A 13,771-nucleotide genomic window follows, 5' to 3' on the forward strand; every position below is an offset into this window, starting at 1 on the left:
ATTACGTTGGGAAATTAAATGTCTGGTGAGTGGCGTTTAAAGTTAATGCTCGATCCCGGTCTGAAAATAATGTACCACTTTTAGTACACACTACCCTAAACCTATATTCTCAGCTTCAGACGTCAGGTTAAAGGTAGATTTTACCCCAAAAATCCAATTCCGTACAGTTGACGGTAGCCAAAGTATTTATTTTTTGCAATGGCTACCATCATTCTTCAAAATATCTCCTTTTGTGTTTAACAAAGAATCTGTCTAGTCTAATCTAGTGTGTTTTAAAGTAGTGAGCCCACTACGTCATCTTATCTGAGTTTTTTTTTTTTGTATGCAGGCCAGATTGAGAGTTTATGCCTTTGTGTGCCTAATCTTTGGTGATGTCCTTCAAAAACATACACAGGGGATTTTTTTTCATGCAAGTGAATCTTGATGTTGATGTCATGCATTCACAGCAGGGAGAGCGTTGTATCTGGCTGTGATATCAGGTGTTTGTCCAGTATGATCTCTTTGTCGACCTAGAATTTCCCAGTGTTTGCTTTACATGTCCTTTCAAAGGTCTCCAGATCATTCTGTCTTTTGAAGATGATATTTGGTGGGATAATGGTAGTGGGTGATATCTGGGGACATATATCAATGGAATGGTGATAGACGGAGAACATTTCCAGAGTGCATGGTGAGCGGATCGTCACATTTGACATGAGATGGTCGGGCTGGTCTAAAACGAAATCTGTATTATTTTTTTCCCAATCTTTTTGTTTGTTTTAATTTTTATGGATTCTTTTGAGTGGTTTAATTAATCTAATCTAATCTAATCAATTGAATTCACAACAAAAGGTAACCATAACTATTCTCTTTAACATTTATTTATTTATGTTTCTTTCTTTCTTTTTCAGAGATTCGTTTTGTCTGTTTTCATTTTTCTGTATTCCGTTTTATGATTTTATATATATCATCAGTGTCTCAGTGTAGATTATTAAATGTAAATTCCTGAAGCTCTACTATATCATCTTCTATGCCTCTCTTTCAGCTGACATCATATCCACAGTTGAGTTCAACTCGACAGGAGAACTCCTGGCCACTGGGGACAAAGGTGGACGAGTGGTGGTCTTCCAGAGGGAACAGGAGGTAATTTGGGATAGACATTGTATTCTCCATAATTTAAAGACTATTACTACTATGAGGCTTCCCATAATTTAGAATAGAATATGGATGTTTAAGAGGTTGTGAAGTGGAGAATCAAAATGTTCTTGATATTTACACACATATAAGAGGTTACTGTTACAACAAAACATGCTGCATGTTTCAAAACTCAAAAAAGCCCCTCAGCAGACGTGGCTGTTTGGCTGCAGTGCATCGCTGCTAGATCTAAATAAAATGCTACTGTCCACTTTTTTTTCATTATTAGTCATTCTTTGCGGCTGTTATAGTAAAAACACAGAGTTCACATGTAATGCTCATTTCATATGCAAAGATGTAAACCAATGATAGCAGTGGGCGTTTACATTGAGGTGACACGCCCCTTTCATTGGAGCGTTCAAATCAGAGGCAAATTTCAGGGTAGAAAATGACTAGTTATATCAAAATTTAAAATTTTTTGATGAAAACAAAAATATGCTAAGATTATAATTGCACCTGAGGAAACATCAAATAGTTTAAGATGTTTCTTGAAAAATACTGCAGATGTAAATATAGTAGTACACATACTCATCCTAAATTGACAGTTTATCCCCTATTGACTAAATCTGAACATGAACTGTTTCAGATCTAATAACCCCTCAATGTTTTGTCTAGCAGCACAAAAGTGCGAAAACCCCGCCGTCCACCCCTCCTCATCTCACGCTCGCATCATCTTTACAGAGATTTCATGGTGTCTGTTAATCCTCGCGCCACGATTCATGCCCCATGCTGTTTCAGACCCCCTTTAACCCCCTCCCTCCCGCCGAGGGGAAATCTGTTTCCATTAATGCCCTCGTCTTCTCTCGGTCTGTCTGAGTTCTGCTTATTGATTTAGACGCTTCCCAAGGTGAGAAGTGACCCTGAAGGTTTCCACGCTCTGATCGGTATTAAGATATTCCTCTAACCCAGACCACCTTAATGCATTGAGATCCTGACCTTCTTCACTTGTTTCACGGCTTTCAGCAACAAAGAAAAAATCTACACACATTCCATATGTGACTGTAACACATTTCCGATTATCATTTGTTTGCTGCCTCTAATTATGTGCTATATGTATGATTAGGTTCAAGCATTTTAATGTAGAGCGCTGAATGGATTGTAAATGCGATCCTCTGTTAATATGGCATGCATTTGTCATGCATGAAGCTAAGCAATGCACCAGATATATGTTAAGGTCTATTTTTTCATCTTGGTTTCTAACACATAAACACTTCCATTGTTGCAGAGCAAGAACCAGCCTCACCGTCGGGGGGAGTACAATGTTTACAGCACCTTTCAGAGCCACGAGCCCGAGTTTGACTACTTGAAAAGCCTGGAGATTGAGGAGAAGATCAACAAAATCCGCTGGCTGCCACAACAGAATGCCGCTTATTTTCTCCTGTCCACCAATGGTGAGCAAACCCGACGTGTTCTCGTCATATCTGATCTAATGTGTTAAAGTCGCTGGGGTATATTTTTAGCAATAGCCAAAAAAACATTCTTTTATGCCAAAAATAATTAGGATATTAAGTAAAGATCATGTTCCATTAAGATATTTTGTAAATTTCTTGCCATAAATATATCAAAACTGAATTGTTTTTTAGTCATTTGCATTGCTATGTACATCATTTGGACAATTTTAAAGGTGATTTTCTCAATATTTAGATTTTTTTGCACCCTCAGATTCTACACGTCCAAATAGTTTATCTCGGCCAAATATTTAAACAAACCATACATCAATGGAAAGCTTATTTATTCAGCTCAATTCCAATTTCAATCTCAATTAAAAAAAATGACCCCTATGACTGGTTTTGTGGTCAAGGGTCACATACTGTATAGCTTATATATATAGCTGTATAGTTAGGCTGCTAGAGATTTCTGCAGCCAATTAAAAGTAGCAAATTCTTCAGACCCAAACTCACATTCATCAGTTTTGCAGAGATAAATGGCTCTCGTGAAGCTACAGTCCTGTTTTAGGACACTTCAGAGTGGTTCAGCATACAGGCAACAGCACGGTCCAATCAGGTTAATTGGAAGATATTGATCTTATTTGAATTAACTCCTGTCTGTTTTGTTGTGCCAGCTATGTTCGCTCTCTTTACTGGCCCCATTCCAGTGGATCTGCTGATATTTTCTCTGCTCCTAACCTTACAAACACTGCTTGCATGTTACACATTGTCTCTTTTACCAGATAAAACTGTGAAGCTATGGAAAATCAGCGAGCGAGACAAACGACCAGAGGGCTACAATCTGAAGGATGAAGAAGGCAGGATACGCGACCCAACCACCATCACATCTCTGAGGGTAAGCAGAGTCTGTTTAAGGAAAGACCTTGTTCAGCTTGGACACCTTTGACCAGCCCTTTTCCTTTTCCTGATGACCTACTACCATATTTTTCGGACTATAAGTCACACCTGAGTATAAGTCGCACCAGTCCAAAAATACATCATGACGAGGAAAAAAACGTATATAAGTCGCACTGGACTATAAGTCGCATTTATTTAGAACCAATAATGTTTTCTCTTGGTTCATTTCTCTTGGTTCATGTCAAATTAATTTTTATAAATAAGTCGCACCTGACTATTAGTCGCAGGACCAGCCAAACTATGAAAAAAAAGTGCGACTTATAATCCAGAAAATACGGTACTTTGGCAAAGATTCGGAAGTGTGCATCTGCTGAACACTTTGCTTTCCCATGTAGCCACAGGAGTGGAGTTGAGAATGACAGTGAAGCAACTGATGCTGGTAGGTCACGGGACAGTGACATCATTTGTCTTCACAAAATTGATATAAATCAGCTATATTTAAATCATTTCAAAGATATCTAAAGATAAATGATGCATTTTATTAATTATCAGCTTATTTCAAGATAGGTTTGTCACACAACTTTTAATGAAGATGTTTGTGTGTTGAGCAACTGCGTCTTACTTTTAATTTCATGCACTGCAGTTTGCCTGTGGCTTGCTGAAGAGATGCTCAGCTACTTGTCCGCAACAATGCGTGTTGTATTAGCGCTGTCATATCTGACTATAAGGTCATATAGCCTATAACACGCTGTAACACTTTTATTATTGGAATGTTTGGGGAGGAGAAAATTTGCATATGTTGTTTCAGAAACCAGATGCATTTACACATGTCCAGTTTGGTCTGGAATGTGTCCCAGACCACCTCTTGAAGTGGTTTGAGCAATTTTGTTGCGTTTCGGAGGGCATTTACGCCTGGTCTTTTTACGATCGGATAGCTATCCGATCAGAAAAAAACACTTGAACTGACCAGGTGTAAGCAGGCCCATTGGGTGACCTCAAACCTGCCTGAAGGTTTGTGGCAGAGGTCCTGAAGACCTTGATTAGCTGGTTCAGGTGTGTTTAATTAAGCTTGGAGCTAAACGCTGCAGGACAGTGGCCCTCCAGGAGCAGATCTGGACACCTCTACATTAGACAGTTTGTGATTTTGGATGCAGCTAGTGATCCTCAAGACCTTTATTAACTGGTTCAGGTGTGCTTAATTAGGGTTGGAGCTAAACTCTGACCTATTTTCTTCAAAATCTCCTAAAGGTGTTGAGTGATGTGGTTCCTCCCATTCCCATCTCCTTCTCCCCATGCTGTATCCCCAAGCATAAGGAAAAGGGACTCTTAATCTGTTGGCTCTAGTATGTGAAGGAAAAAGAAAATAAGGTCAAGCACTGCTGTAATTTGGCAGCCATAGCCATAGCTTCCCCAGTGGAAGTGGGCACTCCTGCTGCAACAGAAGAGGATTATGTGTTGGAAGATGGAGTCCATATCTCGCCAAATACAGCTGACAAGGTAGGGGGTTTGGAGTACTTTGGAGGCTTGATCTCATCAAATGTTTGATGGCTGTTGTTGAAGGTGTGAGAGTGCAGGAAGCCTGGGCATCTGTCAATACGGACCCACAGGAATATACCATCCTACATACATGAATTCACACTGTGGAGGTGGAACGTGTCCAGAGGTGACCTGCTAAATGCCAAATGTTAATGTTGTGTTGATACTGTGGTCTTCTCTACTGGGAATCATTAGATTGATGCAAGGAAGGATCTTTTTTGTCATTTCTTCTTCATTCAGAGTGCCATTTTTGGCAAATGTTGCCCAAGTGATTAATTGATTTCATCCCATTTTTCTATGATTTTATAATATATGGGAGAAGATCACATAAATTGCAAGACTTCCCCCAAAAGCTTTTAAGAAAATCTTAAATCTCAGTTTTTCTGGCAGCTGATCTGAAGGTTGGAAATGCCAACAAGTTTATCCCTGGACTGGGGCATTTGAGGAAAAGAGTAATTGAACTCTGTAAAATACACATTGTTTTGACTTGTTGGATCCATGATTTGGTGTTTAGCAAATATGCTCCTAAATAATGTGACTCTCAAGTAAATAATGCAAGTCTGAATCACTTGAGTCATTATCATGAATTACAATTGCAAACATGAATAAATTGCAGTTTATTAACTGCAGATCAAAAGACCCATGTCGTTTTCCTGTTATCCAAATACCTTGCTGCACTAAAGGATTTTTCCTGTTTGAGAATTCAGTAATTCTGATATTGATTTATCCAGCAGTCATCCACTCAGAAAGATGTCAATATTCAACCCCAGTTGTACTCTAATCCAGTCGTAACAGAATGATGCCTTATTTTCTTCACTGGGCTTGGATTGACCCTCACATAATGGGTGACTTGGGAAGTCGATGTAAAATCGCATTATGGAAGTGGGAGATGCAATTCTTAGATTTCACTGAAACATAATAAACTATCCAAAGCATATAGAAACTGTTAATGCCCTGTGGGTCCTATTATTGCCAAAAGAACAGATTTCCAGAATGAAGCGACAGACTTGAAAGATGGAGGATAAGACACTTGAAACAATGTGAATTTAAAACTGTTTGTAAGTTGATTTCACAAACAGTGTAAACACTGACAATTGGGCCAACATGTCAACTAGTTTAACCAATAGTCTCAGGGCTAGACCACATATATGTTTTGTAGCATAGATTTGACTTTGGACCAAACTAAAGGTCTTGGTTATTACATTTTGAAAAAAGATCACTTTCATTGGAATGAACTTCATCACAGACTCAAACCCAAAAAATGTTTATCCATTAATTAATTAAGACTTGACTTCAAGTGGAAATGTACATGTAAATATTATGGGTTACCAAATCTGGAACAGATCCAGGTGTCTTGATCTGCATCCTATTAATTTAGCCTCGATTTATGTCTCTCTTTCTATTGAGAATATAGTAGACGGGTAGCTCTGGATAGGGGATATATTTAGGAGATTGTTCTTGAGGCGACTTTAATGTGTTCAGGGCAACAGTTCCATCACATTCTCCTTAACTAACACTGCAGCCCACTGAGACTACAGCTAGAAGAGATGAAATGCCCTCCCAAATGTGTGTGTAAGTGTGAGTGCATGCACAAAAGCAGGGCATTTATCACTTTGCACAGACCGAGCAGAGAGGAGAATGAGATGGGGGGGGGGGGGGGGTTAAGGGTGGATCCCTCACAGGGAGTCCACAGGGTACATCTGCCCCCACTGCCAGACTGTTATCCAGCACGATGAGGGTCGCCGAGTGTTTACTGCCTTCATCTGCATCTGCACTCTGAACATGAGGGGTTTTACCCTGCAAAATTGTTTCTGCCGGGGGGAGGGGGTTGTCGCTGTCAATAAAATGCTGAATTTGAGATATCTTTAGGAAAGCATGTATACTTTATGTTCGACTCAATAGACAAAGGACATGTCAGCTCAGAGGATGTTTAGTGTAGATTTTGTTAGGTTATGAAAAGCAGGCTTGTGGAAAAAAGATAATTTCCTGGGACCGACAGGATGGCGCAGTGGCCCAGTGCCAGTATGAGAGGGTTTCATGGGAACCGTTTGTTGATCTCATACATATGTTTTTACGCTTCATTAAACAACATTTGGATTTTTATTATCATAATAAACACCATACAGTTAATTCTAGTCTAGACTTGTTCCTTTTTGTATCACTGCACTTATTTTCTTTTTCTCATTTCAGAATGTTAGTCGGCATGTTAGTGGTTGAGATTTTCAGTTTCTCTTTCTGCAGGTTACATTGTTGTCTTTATAAGTGGGTCATTTAATAATTAACTCAACCGATTTGTTAAAACAATCTGCTTTATTCAGGAATAAAACAGGATTATGTGACTGGATTTCCCTACTGTATAGTAGGTGAAAAACACTGAAAATAGTAGTATGTCTGAATTCACAATATTCATAAAGCAGTTGAAAAAATTTACCCGGATGACATATTGCATCGACGACATGAAATTTTGATGTGCATATCCGATGGACACTTTAATATCTCATTTTATTATGTCTTTACTATCTCAGTTGATTTTTTTTCTGTCTCATGGCCACAGGAAAGAAGTTGTCAATGGCAGTGAAAAGACAAAACTTAAGTTGTCGGTCACATGACAATGAAAACATGATGGGTAATAAAGCACACATTTATAGAGAATAGTTTTTTAATAGTCACAAAGCAGGTATGTATTCAAAAGAAGTATCTACTGAAAGAGTGTATCACTTTGGACACTGTTTGTATGAGTGAGATGAGTCAACCAAAATGATTCCATTTGTTAATTTTTGGTAAATCGAAAAACATTGATTTAGTTGAAAGTTGTAAAATTTGCATTCACATTGAAATTTCATTAAACATGTTTAAAGTTTTGTCATGAAACTCTGGCATAGGTCAATAGGTTCTAATTCCATCTGATATAATCACATCTTTAAAATACACTGCACAGCTGATTGGTTTCCTTATGCATCTGCAGCCAATGAGCTTGCTGATCAGCATTCAGATACTGTGCTAGTGCCTTGCTCTAACAGGTGCAGTGTGCTTCAGTAACCCTCCGCCTTCCCCAGCTCCACCTTTATAGATGTGCTATGTGGGTCATTTCATGTACGAGTTGTCCTGACAAACCTGCAGTCAACAATCAATCAGTTTGACATTACTAATATTTCATTCTAATCTATGTGATTTTTGAAGTCTTTAAGAAAGAAGACCAACAGAGGACTGTGCTAAATGTCATAACTACTTGACCTACCAAAAAAAAAAAAAAAAACCGGTTGAGCACTGTTTTTCATTAGCTTTTTAATATACTGGCACACTCTCCTTCACTTACACAAATTTGCTTTTCGGTTTTCAATACCTGCTGAGACTTTGATTATATATATAAAATATGAATAAAACCTCTACATACTCTCCCAGAATCCATGCTGATTTATGATTTTCATAAAAACATAAAATCTGCAATGCTAAAGATATGAATTATGTATAATATTTTAATAAAGCGTACCCACATATACAATGCCCTCTTATCATTAGTAACTGAATATCCCAGCAGTCAAACTTAATTACCGTAATGCTTGATTGAGAGATAATAGCTTCAATCAGTCTCCATCGCTCCTGTCAACCCAATTCATGACGCTATGCTCCATGAACTAATTTTATTACTGAAAGCACATGTAGGGTAGTAGAGAACAGACCAGCAATCTGAGAGACCAACTTAAGAGTCTCAATTTCTGTCACGATGCAGCAAATCTGAATACCCCTAAAATGCTTCTTTTTTTTTTTCTTAATGAAAGCTGTATTTTCTTCCTGTTACATTAAATGTGTTAAATTAGTCACAGCAGAACACCTATATTTTGAGCAGAATTCTTTTCTTTTCTTTATTCAGAGACCTGCTATTGGATATGTTTGTAAAATGAATTATTGGAGAGGTGAAGGCAGTAGAAACTGTTCTTCAAAGCATACATCAACAATAGGGCATCCCTCACCCTCCCCCATCCTCTAACAGAAATAAAAAGATGAAGATGGAGTTCCCATGTGTTAGGTGATAATGACCTGCCTTGGCAGCGTGTGCCCCTCCTCCACCTCCCACTGCTCGGTGATGAGCGTTCCTCGTCTCTGTAGTGAGTAGAACATGTCTGCCATGCATCTTTTGTCATTAGTGGCCCCTAAAAAACCCCAAAAACTAATGGGGAGTCAGACACTGACTGCGACGCAATACCCCTCCTGTGAAGCACATGCAGGAACGTTGGCCCTTAGATTAGTCATCATTAAAGAGATAGTTGTCCTGTGCTCACTATTACCATGCTGCATTGTAAGAGCTAGACTCCTCATGCCTTCAGATCTTAACAGTGAAGCTTGGGAGCCAGTTGGATCTAGGTGCGGGCAAGTAATCTGAGAACAAAGACCACCTCATTTATTTCAGCTCAAGGAACTGTATTTGTTTTTATAGGAAATAACAATAATGTTGTATATTGTCTAATGCTGATATTTGCAGGATTGTGTGGCTGATAATCCAAACAATTCAAGTATAGATCCATATAAATCCAATTTTGGTCTTGGATGCTGATAAGCAGGGTGTGTTCCAGCAGAGAGGGGCCATTTACACAGAATACAGTTTTCCATTCTAATGCACTATTTTTCATTGTTTTTCTATGTAAATGTAATATGTACATGCAGTGCTGCTCATCAGTGTTAGTTCCAAAGCAATGGACCAGTCACGAGACCCCGAAGGCAGGGCATGAATTCCAAGCTTTTTTGATGCCAACATGTCGGAATACAAAACATAGAAACCGATCTGAGATAAAACACCTTCCTGCTGAACCTAGAGAACCCATAAATGCAGACTAATACCCGTGACAATTTTATAAATAATAATATATATTACAATATAGAAAGGTCTCTCGTATCTTTGTTATTAAAATCTAACAAATGAGAAATACACTGAATTTCTGAAATAAAATTAGGATAGCCTATTTTAGACAATATTTGCTCAAGGGTCACCACAAAATATTAAAGCAAATATTGAGCAGGCTAAATTTGGTCAAACTAAGCAGTCTAGCCCATATAGTCATTCCAAAATGTGGTGGATGTCCATCTATGTAAAAAATGACGAAAGTGAAAGTGACATACGGCAACCCATACTCAGAATTCGTGCTCTGCATTTAACCAATCCAAAGTGCACACACACAGCAGTGAGCACACACACGCACACACACACACACACACCAGAGCAGTGGGCAGCCATTTATGCTGCGGCGCCCGGGGAGCAGTTGGGGGTTCGGTGCCTTGCTCAAAGGCACCTAAGTCGTGGTATTGAAGGTGGAGAGAGAACTGTACATGCACTCACCCCACCCACAATTCCTGCCGGCCCAGGACTCGAACTCACAACCTTTCGATTGTGAGTCCGACTCTCTAACCATTAGGCCATGACCTCCCATAAATGTAGGGTTAATGTAGGGTCACAGGAATGCTAAAGCTTATCTCAGGGTCTTCGGCCAAATGCAACTTGGACAGTTGGTCAGTCTATTACAGTTCTAACACACATTAACTCTAACACATATTTAATCTTTAATTCACCTGTCCTCTATGTTTTTGCTTGTTGGGGAAACCAGAGTTCAGTTGGGACTTGAACCTGGGAGCTTCCTGTTTGTGTGACAACAGTGATACACACTGGGTCACCGTGCTACAGGCAAAGCAAATATTTTAGTTTTTAGGAATCCCGTATCTCAGTACCCACTGCAAATATTGCTCCCTTTATTGTCTCTTTATTCCAACCATGTGTCTTCCTTCTCCTCTAAGGTGCCTGTGTTGAGGCCCATGGACTTGATGGTGGAGGCAACACCACGTCGCATTTTCTCCAATGCTCACACCTATCACATTAACTCCATCTCAGTCAACAGCGACCATGAGACGTACATGTCCACGGATGATCTGCGGATCAACCTATGGAACCTGGAGATCACTAACCGAAGCTTTAGTATCCTTTTATAGTCAGATGGTCGATGACAATCTGAGATAGTTGCATGTCTGAAAAATATTGGTTCTCTGTTTATTGTTAATGTACAAAAAGAACTGGGTTCATACATATGAATAACCATCCCATCCCAGGGCCTATTATAAGTCATATTGTTCAAATTGAATACTTTAGGTAATGTGCCAAGTCAGAATTTCTGATATCTCCTACCATTTGACTACAGTCCTGTTCTTTGATGGAAGACGTGTTTGTTGTAAACCTTTTTGTATCACATGACACAGCATCCTTTAACTATTGTAAAATTGCAGTTATGCTCAACCTTCAATGGCTCATTGCTTTATTTCCCCAATATTGTACCCAGCCACAATAAATCCTAAACTCCTGTTACTAAACTAAGGACAAAAGGATTCAGCTAAACCAGCAAGCGAACAAAGCCAATAAACCACCTGCAGACTGTCTCTGCTGTCACTTAATTCTGACAGATAACACCTCTGTGATGTACATTACGCCCATTACCCTTTATCAAGTGTCCGCCACTAATCCTGCCCCCTGCTTCGCCGTCCCAAAGGTAAATAGTGTCCAGCTTACTCAGGCACGCATCCCCATCGATCACTATTGATTACTGTTCTCAAGGACCCTGCAGGGCTGCCATGGAAACTCTTTTCACAGTCTGTATGGGTGGTTACGGGTTCTGTGGAGTTGCTCAAGGGAGTTGGGGAGAAGATAAAGCCTGTTATTACCCAAAGGTCGCACTGTAAATATATGATCCTCGCAACATGTCACGATGGATAACCTGTCACTTCCCAACACCAACAGATGGATGTGATGCTATATTTATGGCTCCTAGGGATTTTTTTTATTTTTTGATACAAGCGAATTCTTAAAGCTTAGCTTTCTCCTGGGGGAAATTTAGCATGAGAGATTTTCTCAGTTGCAGATTTACCTCTTTGTAAGCGGGTTTCATCCAGTCATTTGGGAATTGAAGATCTGACATAATAATCCAATATATATATATATATATATATATATATATATATATATATATATATATATATATATATATATATATATATATATATATATAATTCTGTAGGGTCAGACACATTAATCAAGCAGGACATTAATTGATTTAATGATTCATGGAGAATTTCATGTGCTTCGACTGTATGAAATGTAGTATTGTGGATCCTTCACTTTGCCCTCTCAGATATTGTGGACATAAAGCCTGCCAACATGGAAGAATTGACCGAGGTGATCACAGCGGCTGAGTTTCACCCTAACCAGTGCAACACATTTGTCTACAGTAGCAGTAAGGGCTCCATAAGATTGTGTGACATGAGAACCTCCGCACTTTGTGACAACCATTCTAAATGTGAGTTCACTTTAGTCTTTGGATCTTTTGTTGGAACTTTGTTTGAGATATGGTTTTCACTTTTGCCAACCAACTCATTGTAGCGCAAGATCTTGGTTCAAAACAAAAAGGTTAAAGCCGTTTAGAAATTTCAGTTGGGTTCACGAACAAAACTTCTAGAACCAATATGAAAATCGGTCCAAGACTAGACCCCTCAAGGCCCAAAACCAGATAAAGAACCAGAAGTTATTCCAAGACCTGTTGGTCAATGAACCAGTGGGTGAATTTAAATGAACAGAGAGTCTGTACTTGAAACCAAACTGGTTTTGAAATTGAAAGTAGTCCTCCCAAACTTTTGGAGTTTGTGTCAAGCTCAAACTTTATACTGTGGCTGTTTGGAGCCATGGGTCCCAAGCAAATTGTCTGAAACCCTTAAGATGCTGGAAATGACTGCAGTCTTATTTTAAACTTGACACCAAGATCCAGACCAAAACACCAAGTAATGAGATCTGGACAAATGTCATGAGAGGTTTTAAGATCAAGACCTAACTCTGCTTCTGAAATGTTACTTACATATATTAATGTCTTCTTGTTTCTCTCCATCAGTATTTGAGGAACCAGAAGACCCCAGTAATCGCTCCTTCTTCTCAGAGATCATCTCCTCCATCTCAGATGTGAAATTCAGCCACAGTGGACGCTACTTGATGACCCGTGACTACCTCACAGTGAAGGTGTGGGACGTCAACATGGAGAGCAAGCCTTTGGAAACGTATCAGGTATTGGCAATGCCGATTGGACAGTGATCCAAGATTAGTCATCATTGGTTTATAATGACATCAAAAAGTAGTTTTATAATTATTATTGTTCAAATACTAGGTATTGATCATCTGTGTGGTCGGTTCTACCTTTGACAGGTCCATGACTACCTTAGGAGTAAACTGTGCTCACTGTACGAGAATGACTGCATCTTCGACAAGTTTGAATGTGTCTGGAATGGAACTGACAGGTCTGTGTAAATCAGGGGTGTCTGGTCCTTCTCCTGGATGTCCACCTTCCAGCATTTAGCTCTATTCTGGAACTTTTGAGTAATCCAGAAACCCTTAATTAGGTTGGAGCCAAATTCTACACCAAGGTTGGGCGACTCTGGTCCTGGAGAGTCGCTGTCCTACAGAGTTTAGCTCTTTCTCTAATCAAACACACCTGAAAGCTCTAACCTAAGTCTTTGGGATTGCTTGAAAATTGCTTAAAAAAAGGCAAGGTATGTTAAATTAGAGCTGACACTAACCTCTGCAGGACAGTGGCCCTCCAGGACCTTAGTTGCTTATCCCTGCTCTATAGGAAAATAGACCTGTAGGATAAGGATTGGACTCCCCTTGTCAAAAGCAATCATTCACACCAGGTTTATCATACTGATCTTGGATTGTATGTTGCTGATATCAAGAAATAAGAACTAATTGTCTTATTCCTTTC

The 13,771-nt window shown here is 39.3% G+C and overlaps 1 protein-coding gene across 3 annotated transcripts in view; it reads left to right on the forward strand.

Annotated features, from left to right (window-relative positions):
* The window catches only part of LOC127985682 (serine/threonine-protein phosphatase 2A 55 kDa regulatory subunit B beta isoform), a 72,622-nt gene that overhangs the window by 57,486 nt on the left and 1,365 nt on the right, over window positions 1–13,771 (forward strand). For all 3 annotated transcript variants that reach the window (XM_052587735.1, XM_052587736.1, XM_052587737.1), the window contains exons 2-8: window positions 1,022–1,119; window positions 2,396–2,561; window positions 3,341–3,453; window positions 10,776–10,953; window positions 12,158–12,322; window positions 12,908–13,077; window positions 13,216–13,307. In XM_052587735.1, the coding sequence (XP_052443695.1) occupies window positions 1,022–1,119; window positions 2,396–2,561; window positions 3,341–3,453; window positions 10,776–10,953; window positions 12,158–12,322; window positions 12,908–13,077; window positions 13,216–13,307 (982 nt within the window). The remainder of the gene's footprint in view (window positions 1–1,021; window positions 1,120–2,395; window positions 2,562–3,340; window positions 3,454–10,775; window positions 10,954–12,157; window positions 12,323–12,907; window positions 13,078–13,215; window positions 13,308–13,771) is intronic.

This window comes from Carassius gibelio, chromosome B21 (genome assembly GCF_023724105.1).
Source record: "Carassius gibelio isolate Cgi1373 ecotype wild population from Czech Republic chromosome B21, carGib1.2-hapl.c, whole genome shotgun sequence".
Lineage (NCBI taxonomy): Eukaryota > Metazoa > Chordata > Actinopteri > Cypriniformes > Cyprinidae > Carassius > Carassius gibelio.